At 40.6% G+C, this 10,143-nt stretch overlaps 3 protein-coding genes across 4 annotated transcripts; 2 read left to right on the forward strand and 1 right to left on the reverse strand.

The window, feature by feature from the left end:
* Positions 1–794: 794 nt before the first annotated feature.
* Positions 795–1,961, forward strand: LOC106715782 (SAP30-binding protein). Its single transcript, XM_014509135.2, has one exon. The coding sequence runs from the start codon at positions 1,017–1,019 to the stop codon at positions 1,881–1,883; it is 867 nt and encodes a 288-aa protein (XP_014364621.1). The 5' UTR covers positions 795–1,016; the 3' UTR covers positions 1,884–1,961.
* A 657-nt stretch (positions 1,962–2,618) lies between these two features.
* On the forward strand, positions 2,619–5,736 carry LOC106715715 (cysteine and histidine-rich protein 1 homolog). Of its 2 annotated transcripts, XM_045681523.1 has the most exons (6): positions 2,619–2,971; positions 4,444–4,682; positions 4,766–4,977; positions 5,077–5,237; positions 5,349–5,551; positions 5,622–5,736. In XM_045681523.1, exons 1-6 carry the CDS (start codon positions 2,774–2,776, stop codon positions 5,647–5,649), a joined length of 1,041 nt encoding a protein of 346 aa, XP_045537479.1. In that variant the 5' UTR covers positions 2,619–2,773; the 3' UTR covers positions 5,650–5,736. The 2 variants fall into 2 exon arrangements, with proteins under 2 accessions (XP_045537479.1, XP_045537480.1); XM_045681524.1 differs by lacking the exon at positions 4,766–4,977 and having other exon boundaries at positions 2,623–2,971; positions 5,349–5,699.
* Positions 5,737–6,324: 588 nt separating this feature from the next.
* LOC106715829 (WD repeat-containing protein 89 homolog) lies at positions 6,325–9,579 on the reverse strand. Its single transcript, XM_014509185.2, has 6 exons — positions 9,280–9,579; positions 8,455–8,678; positions 8,084–8,259; positions 7,741–8,004; positions 7,468–7,662; positions 6,325–7,370 (listed from the first exon to the last, which is right to left on the reverse strand). The coding sequence occupies exons 1-6, from the start codon at positions 9,423–9,425 to the stop codon at positions 6,783–6,785; spliced, it is 1,593 nt and encodes a 530-aa protein (XP_014364671.2). The 5' UTR covers positions 9,426–9,579; the 3' UTR covers positions 6,325–6,782.
* Between the last annotated feature and the right edge of the window lie 564 nt (positions 9,580–10,143).

Below are 10,143 nucleotides of genomic sequence, written 5' to 3' on the forward strand. Positions count from 1 at the left end.
GATCTCTTTAACACTGTTTTGAAATAAATAAGGGTCGTAATTTATTTCGAAGAAAAAATACTTTTTTTACGGTTTTTTTCTGCAACATAAGTTACGACCTCCAAAACAAACCTCGAAACAACGTAAATAAGATCATTCCCTATCGTTTATGATCGATTTCATGAAGATTCAACATGATTCGCCTTTGCAAAGTAACACCAAAATGATAGTACACTAGTGCCTCCCTTTAAGGTCAATAAAGTGTCATAAGATCCTTTTCTTACTATAGCTGGCAAGTCATGTTTTTTCTTTCATGCCATTGTAGGTTGACCTCCATGCTCATGTAGGTTTTACATATTTTATAGGTTGACTGTACTGGATTTAATTTTGAAATGACATTACACTGCGATAAATTTATCTAGGAAGGTAAGAGAGGCGCTGCTAATTCGTTCGCTGTTAGTTCTTTTAGAAAATATGTAATCGGAAATAGACAGAAAATGACAAAACAGCTACAGTACGACAAGGATCTTGTGAAACATTTTCGATGTTGAAAGGACTGCTCTAGTGCGGAGTATCTTAATTTAGTTTTACTTATACCTGCCGCATACGGGTCAAATTAATTTGATGTTTTATACAGTTTTTTGTATTCACGTGAGTAAAAAGTATTGCAACAAAAATGAAGATTGTGGCGCCCTTATGAAAGGGTCGATATATTTTAGGGTAGGCTATAAAATTAAATTAAAACCAAGTTTTATTGCTCTGTGCATATTATCGTTTTGACATTTTAATGAAATTGACATCACTTGTCACGCCATTGTGACAGTGACATATAAATCTTTTTCAGAACCTTGTTTTATTTATTAATTTTATAAATTCCATGATATGTTCCGCCAGGATTTTATTGGAAAGAACGAAGACAACAATCTTTCTTTGTAAGGAATTGAAATAAAAATTTAACAACTAAAACAGGTTCATTCATCATTTCACCCGACGAATACGATAATAATTTTTGGATATACGACAAAAACAGCAACAGTATGACTTCGCAAGCTTTAGCTTCACTGACCGCCACTTACACTGACTCGGAAGGCGAGGAAGACATGGAGGATGGACAACAAACACCGGAAAAAGAAGAAAGCAAAACATCCCAATCGGCACCCAACAGTCCCCACCAAATAGAAGATTCCGTCAAGTCCTCATCAGCACCCGTATCACCTAAAAGAAGATTAGTTTCTTACAACGACGATACTGTAGTGTCTGATGAAGATCAGTCTTCCCCTAGTGCCGAGAATAGAGACGACATGAGAAGATTGTCTATGGAAACTGATACAGATGAAGCAATACAACGGTCTGACCCCGACGACTCAGAAGATGGTGTTACTATACCTCCAGAGCCTCCTGGCAAATGCCCTAAGGAACTACAGGAAACAATTGCCAAATTCTATAGTAGAATGCTAAATGAAGGTTTGGATATGAACAAAATAATACAAGATAAAAAGAATTTTAGGAACCCAAGCATATATGAAAAGCTCATACAGTTCTGTGACATAAACGAGTTAGACACTAACTATCCCCCTGAAATATATGATCCTTTGAAATGGGGAAAGGAGTCGTACTATGATGAGTTGGCACGTGTGCAAAAAGTAGAAATGGACAGGCGAGAGAAGGAGAAGAAAGAGAAATTAGCCAAAATAGATTTTATTTCAGGTGTAGCAAAAAAACCTGAGAGTGATGAAGAGAAAAAGCGGAAATCCAAATGGGACCAAGCTGCTCCTAACGTGGCAGCAAAGCCCGCCATCAAGCAGCCTGGGCTGGTGCAACAGCCACTCACCAGCAATGTGACTGGCACTAAAGGAACTGTCATATCTGCATTTGGCTCTTTACCAAAAAAACAAAAGCTATGACACAAAGTCTGGATAAGCCTGAAGTGAAAGACACATTTTTATATATAAATTTAATTTCATTTATATATTAAATTAATAACAAGCTAAATAGTTTGTATTTTTTTTTTTTCTTTAAAAAGTATTATTTAACACTTATACTTCTACTATAATGTAGATATGTAAAGTGAAATCATAGACAACTTTTATATTTTATGTATTGTTTTTGTAAACAGGGACGTATTCTACAACAATTTACAAATCTAATACAATTTTTATATGACCTTACAAATAATTACTAAATTTTCGTGTTAGATCTTCGACTTACGTATTTTCGTGGGAAAGTTTTAGTGAAATCGACAAATATTTGTATGAGATTTGTTGGTTTATACTTTACGCCAAGTAGGGGCGCTAAACAAATCCTTACACAAATTTTGTCGTAACCTCATGAAGATTCTAGCAAGTCTATGGTCTATGCCTTGTTCTGTGTCTATGTGGTGGTATGTCTGGTGCTGCTGCTGATGCTGTTGTTAGTTGTGTTAAGTATCGTCGTTTACGGCTTATTTACACTCTGGTTTTAGCATCAACGAAATGTTAATTTGATTTTTCAACTAATGAATTAACGAACTAAAAAGAAAGACCCGAACACCGGCGGCAACGAAAACGGACGACCAGAGACTTCTATGTAAATTTAGGTTGATTTCAACAAGTTGAATAAAAAAACGGTCAACGGTTGAATAGTTGCAGTGTGATAAACGGTTGATTTAACTACTTCGTTGATTCTTTGACTCAAAGACCATCCCTATTCTGTTTATTTTATTGGGTGAATTTGACGTTTCTTGATCTGATTTTGATTTCTTATATCGTAGTGTTATTTTGTTTAGTAATCAAAGTTTGTGTAAATTTTTATAAAAATGACAGATATTACCGACAATGATCCAATGTCATCATCTAGCGAAAACAAAGATTCTGATATGAAAGACGACGCCCCTTTAGCTAAAAAGCGTAAAATGGTGCCAGAGAATGAGCAATGTGAGAAACTGGAGCACAGATTGTGTGGTATTTTATGCTGCGCAGTTTGTCTGGAACTACCTCCGGCCGCTGTGTATCAGGTATTCCAAACAGCTATTAACTAATTATTCATCAGCCATTTATCTTTATTCATTTACATAATTATAACGTTGCTATTAGCGTTATGTTTAAATTATTTCAAAAACTGTGATTATAATTGTAAAAATTTACTATCATGATGTTTCAAAAATGTTTATTTTGTTGGTATTTGGTCAGGATTATAAAAATAAATGATACTGGGACTTTTTACTGTGTTTAAACTGTGTAAACCTAGGCTAATTGTGTTGTTGTTACGTTTAAGATGAGTTATGTGAATTTGTATATGATAATGTTTATTTTGGGCGTGTGTGTATACATAGAGAAGGTAATCATATTTTGTATTGGAATATTTAGTAAACACTACAATAAATAAATATTCATGAAATGTAGTTCTTTCTTTATTAAACTCCTCCCCTTCTACCTTTTCATTCCAAAATTATACATATGTTTTGTTATATTTTGTTCGTTTTTGTAACAGCAATTTTTACACACAAGTAACATATTTGGGTGAAATAATGTTGAATTAAAAAAAAATGATAGAGTAATGGTAGAAGTTCAAATACACGCATACATTGGTATATCAAACTGTATAGAAAACTTACTGTAAAAAATGTTAATTTTCTAGATACTTTGCTTTTTGGGTTAACAAGCAAATTTTTACAACTATTGATAATGATTCAAAATTGGCCTGTAGATAATGTGGGGGCGGGGGGCGGGGGTAGGTAACACATTGTTGTAATAATAATAAACTCATTGGAGTAAAAATATTATTTACACAAAATTGTGAATACAGCTCATATTATATATAAACCTTAGCGGCCAGTCTGCTGACATCATTAATTATTTTTAATTATTACCATTTGACTTTAAAATGCCATTCCTTACATTAAATTCTGCACTTCAATAAACTCTCGGTTTAAAGTTTTGAGGCCCTCATTTTAATATGTTAGGGACCAACAATGACAACTTGTTAAAGTTTTGACATTGATCAGAAACAGCAACAATTGTGACAATTGAAGAGTTAACAATACTGACATACATGAAACAAAAAAAAAAACACACACAAATTCAACAAACACTATTGTGTACATTGATAATGTTACTGCAAAATTGGAATCCTAAAATTTACTAACTAGTTACTAATAGTTAGTAAACATTATAATTAACCATTGTTTGGGCTTTTACAGTACACAAAATATAAATGGACCTTGTTGTGTGTCCTGACGGTAAGAGACCATGCACATGCATTGAATACTTCAACTTCTCTTCTGGTTAAGTACCAGCCGCAAGCTCTTGACCCTCATTCACACTTTTCAATTACATACCGTTTTATCATTTTTTAAATAAGAAAATTATTGTTAGTTCATAACATTTGTAGCATTACACTTGATAGATTTCTCAGTACAAGTATGGGCATTTGGTGACTGTTACAACCATTATCATGAAATGCTGAAGTGGTTCCCTTCCCTTGCAGTGTACAAATGGGCATCTTATGTGCGCGCCTTGTTTTACTCATTTGCTGGCGGATGCGCGGCTGCGCGACGAGGCCGCCACCTGCCCCAACTGCCGAGTGGCCATCTCGGCCAGCTCGGCCTCGCGCAACCTGGCCGTTGAGAAGACCGTCTCCGAACTGCCCTCAGAATGCCGGTACTGCGCGCGCCTCTACCCGCGTCACGCGCTACGCAACCACGAGGAAAATCTGTGTAACGAAAGGTAATCTTTTAACATAGGAAAACGTAATAAATATCGTAAGTGTTCGGTTCAGCAGCGGGTCGTGTGCGTGTGCGTGTGCGCAGAGTGACGGGCTGCAAGTACGCATGCATCGGGTGCACGTGGCGCGGGCCGGCGCACGAGGCGCGCGGCCACGAGGCGGGCTGCGAGCACCCCGCGCGCTCCGCCGCCGACCTGGTGTCGCTGCTGGCGGAGCGCGAGCGCCGCGCGCAGGACGCCGCCGCCGTCCACGAACAGATCCTCGATCTCCTCTCCTACGAAAAGATCACCATTAACGGTGAGCCAATCGATCGATCGATTAAACCATTCGATTCGTTCATTTTAGCTACCGAAAGCGGATGCGATTCGTAACAAATTAATAATACCGACTGCGCAGACTTGCAGCTGAAGCCGTACCACACGGAGGAGTTGGTGCACAAGCTGTACTACGAGTCGGCGCGCTTCTCCGCCTTCGGCCAGCAGTGGGTGGTGAAGGCGTTCGTGAACCGCGACCGGGGCGACCCCACGCAGAGCGCGCAGCGAGACATCACGTACCAGGTGCCGCCGCCGTACAGCACAGTACAGTACAGTGCAGCACAGTGCAGCACAGTACAGTACAGCACGGTGCAGCACAGTACAGTGAGGTATAACGCGTGTCCCCGTCGGCAGCTGCTCCTGAAGAGCAAGGCGGGGAGCGCGCTGGGCGTGCAGTGGATGTGCGCGCGCGGGCCGTGGGGCGAGGCGCGCATGTCTGCGCACGTGGCGACGCACACATTCCGCGAGGAGACGCCGGACTCTCCGCCGCTGCCGCTGCCGCTGGCCGAGCCGCGCGACGCCAACCGGCTGCTGGCCGCGCGGCCGCTGCACTGCAGGTGACATGTCTCACCTTTGAGACGATCATGTGACTTGTGATATATAAAACGTTGCATTTTATGTTCGCAGACTCATCATGTTCCTGTCGGCGAAGTGATCCCACCTCGCCACCCTCGCCACTCTCGCCTCAGCAATCAAACAATATTCCGCGCACTCAAATGTCACCATTTAAATAACCTTTGATGTACGATGTGTTTGTTCAAAGTGGCCCTGGTTTTACATGTAATTAAATATAATTCTATGTCAAATGTTTTTTTTTGTACCATTTACTAGAAACGGAGGATGGATGAGTACTTGTAGTTATGAGGTTTGTGTAGCAAATTTAAAGCCGAGTGTCACATACTAGTTCAGCTGAGTTAGCACGCAGTGTGGCAGAGTTAACTCGCGGTTATATTTTATGCGATTATGTGTTCTGATTATTTCTTAGTTAAACTTATATTATTAGAATAGAATTTGAATTGTAATAAATAAATTGAGGTCATTACTACGTCATGTCTTTTATTTATACATTTCACACTTATATACTACACACAGTCATTTCGTCTGAAACTTAGTGACGTTATAAACAATTATATATGTACAAGTGTTCACTCTGACAGTCACACTCACAATGTAATCAGTTGATGGTGATCACTACCTCTACCTTACAACATGTCACCTATTCACTAGGAGGAGAGTCCGGCGGGGAGCAGCTCCCCCTGCGACCTACCTTTTACCCCACATTGATGTACCTACACTTTGGATGTGAGATTGATGAAGTTTTACAAGAGACAGAACGGTGTCAGGCCACTCGGTGACAGCTTCACAATCTGAGAGGTTCCAACCCTGATTCACAGATCCGGATTTAAAACTATAATTATCTTATTTAAATATTTTTTACTACATACGTGAGTAAAATAATATTAAAAAATATTTTTAAGTCAATTCCTACTTTTAGCAGTTGGTTTCTAAGTTTTTAGTAAATATTACGAATTGTATTTTATCACATTGTACAATAATACAGTGCATCATAAAATATCCAGACCGTCGTTACAAAATGGCGGTTTTTCCGAGCTTCTGACTAGCAGAGTACAGTGCACTATGGAAAATCCAAAATGGCGGATGACATAGTTTTCTATATTTGTCTTGTTTGCTTTTTCTATAATTGTTTCTATATATTTTATATATATAACATAAACAAAGTCGATAAGCTAATTGTAGGAATTGATATAGAGGTATAAGATCGTGCACTCAGTACGGGCGATGTCTGCGCGCCTGCAGTCGGGCAAGTGCGCCCGTCAACTTGCCCGACACCTCGTCCTGCACCTCGCCCCCCTCCGTCTCGCTCGACTCGAACGACTCATCCGATGAATCCATTTTATCCGAATCCTCTGCTTTATTTGAGACCTCGGCTTTACCCAAAGCTTCCTGTTTATTCGAGTCCGCCTTATCTAAGTCGTGTCGCTCGCTCGACTCTTCGTGTGTGACCGAGTCTGCCGGTTTGTCCGAAACCTTAGATTTATCCGAATCATCCGATTTATCTGAATTATCCGATTTGTCTGTATCGTCGGACTTGTCGCCGTCGTCGGATTTATCGCCATCGTCGGACCCGTCGCCGTCATCGGACCCATCGCCGTCCTCGGAGTCGTCGCCGTCCTCGGAGCCGCCTTCGTCCTCGGAGCCGTCGCCGTCGCCCGAGTCGTCGGAATCGCCGGAAGCATCGACGTCGACGTGGTCGCGGAGGTCGGCGTCGTCCGCTTCGTCTACGCCGCTGTGGTCGGGCACGCCGCGCCACACGCTCACGATGCCCGACTCCCCCGCCGTCACCAGCAGGTCTCTCTGTCGCACAAAAGTTCAATTTCAACGTTTTATTTTGAACCAGAATGCATTTTTTTGGCTTTACATCTAATCCTCACTAACTCACTCTAATACTCACCGCCCGGTCGTGGTAGCAGCAGCGCACGAGCTGCCGGTTGCGGGGGAAGTCGGCGTAGGGCAGCAGGCGGTCGCCGGCCACCGCCAGCGCCCGCAGAGTGCTCCCGTCGCCGCCGTAGGAGCCGGCCAGCAGCACGGGCCGCCCGCCCACCGAAGTGAACGAGTCCACCAGGTAGCAATCGTCCGCGCGGCTCCGCTGCACGACGTACAACCACACCTTCACTCACTGCCGCCTCTCATCATCGCACGTAGCGTGTGATGCTAGAAGTTGTACCTTTATACTCCTGGCGATGTGCTCTCTGTCGCAGTGCAGGGCGCGCCGGGCGCTGGCGGTGCTCCACAGCTGCAGCTGGTGCGCCTGCGTGAGACACGCCACCGCGGCGTCGCCCAGCCACGCCAACTTGTCGACCGCGCACTCCGCGTTCAGCGTGTGCGTCAGCGCCTCCTCCTCCGTCTGCTCCATTATATTGAACACGTTCACCAGCCCGTCCACCGAGCCCGTCGCCAGTATTTCCACCTTCTCCTTGTGAAATTTCACCTGCAACAGTAAATATGAACATAGCAGCGATGACTGGGATTATGTTGAGGAGAGATGACAGAGCGGCGGCGGGGGCGACCTGCGTGACGTCGTCGGTGTGAGAGTTCCAGTAGCCACCGAGCGGCTTGGGCACGCGCTGGTCCCAGAACACGAGGTACGCGTCGTCCTCCACCAGCTGGCTGCCGGTGCACAGAACACGCCCGTTGTACGACACGTCCATGCACTCGTACGGACGAATTATCTTTTCCTCCTCATCTGTCACCCACATATTACAACATTTTCACTTTACTAAGTTATTGCAACTAAATTTATGTGTAATGAATTTGCACCATTAATATGGAGCTATGTATAATTTCTTGTATCAAAAATTACTATTACATTTCAGAAATATATTTCTTTGCCAGAGACAAACAATGCATTGGCTTATTTGTTTTGTTTAATAAATACTACCTTTATAGTCTAGTACACAGGAGCCACCGGCCCTTGTATCCCACATCTTGACAAGTCCATCTTCAGACGTTGAAAAAAGGAGGTTGTCATCATTTGGGTTGAAAACGGTCTCAGTCACTGTCTTCTCGTGGCCACTCATGACACACACACGTGACAGGGAGCTATTATTGAGCTCGTATACCTCTATGGTGTTGTCCGGTAGAATTATTGAATACTTTAATGTTCTGAAAATATTATATTTTTATATTTCACACCGCTGTAGTATTGAAGTATTTCAATAAATATTCAATAAACATTACAGGGAGTCACTTAGAAAGGGAATCATAGTACTTTAGCTTTGTTTGCCTACAGTCTTATTGCTCACAAACATGTGCAACACATTGAACACTGAATGCATTTGCCTCTCAGCAGCAAGCCAGCCAGCAGTGCATCATGTTGTTGGCTCTCACTGACAACATCCTATCCTGTGCTACCTCTCTATATCACTAACAAATAATTTAATGTCCAAAATTGTTTTATCATTTAAAAGTTTTTTGACAAAATATACCTTAGCTCTAAAGAGACTATTGAGAGTATGTATAGATTTGATAGATCTCTGCGCATTTAACATTAAATAAAATATTTCCAATGATACATATAGGAGAAATAAAATAGGAAGAAACACAAAGATATTTTATTTAGTTGTATAGTAACTACAAAACTTCGGTAAGGTTTAAATATCAACATTAAATAGAATTTATGTTCGAGAGATTTGTGGCGATTGGAGGCGCGCAAGGGTTAACATTCGCTTGATATACAAAATTTTAATTAGTTAAAATAACTTACTTCGTGCCGCTTAGTTTGTTGATATAAGTTTTCTTAAGTGATACTTCTGTTTCGGTCATTAAATCATATTTTTTTGGAAACAGTTCTTCCAACACATTTTCCTCCACTGTATCTTTATCTGTCTCTTCATTTTCGATTATGTCCATATTTGTATCTTATTATTATTTACAAAAAATACAAAAAAATCTTATTAATATTTAAAAAAAAAGGAATAAACAAGTCCCTCATAAAATCGTTAAAAACTAATAAAAATAAATATCAGGCCGGCGATCAACGGAACATGGTTCTTCGACTTTGTATCAATATCAGGGTCCGCCAACTTCGAACGAAAAACAAGAAACTTCACACAGAGACAATTTTGTTGTTGTGTTAACTGGGTTCCATAATGTGAACGAGATAGAGCATATATCTATGCCGTTTTCGCTCGCGATAGTCCAAGCTATACTTGCCATATAAAAAAAATATTTCATCCTTTTATTATTATAATAAAGTATTTATAATTAAAAATAAGAAAACATGATTTAAAAAAAATCCTATTATTAATTGTCTTATTTCTTACATTTGTATTTATAAATCAAGATATACGATCACTTGTTATCTTATATCTACATCGCAAAAAAATGTAGTAATGGCAATTTTAAATCATAACCGTTAAAAAAATAAGTTTTCAAATTTGTTTCAAAACGTGTTCTCGTATGGTTCCGAAATCTTTGATATTGCATTGTATTTTTGAACTAATAACGCGAGTGTTTAAGTTTTGAGATATTGACTCTGATAAGTGAAATATTGACCTCATTATTATTTTAAGTTTTAACATGTCTGATCAGTACAGAAAATGTGTCAAGTGTGGAGTGATCCTACAAA

This window comes from Papilio machaon, chromosome 16, assembly GCF_912999745.1.
Source record: "Papilio machaon chromosome 16, ilPapMach1.1, whole genome shotgun sequence".
Lineage (NCBI taxonomy): Eukaryota > Metazoa > Arthropoda > Insecta > Lepidoptera > Papilionidae > Papilio > Papilio machaon.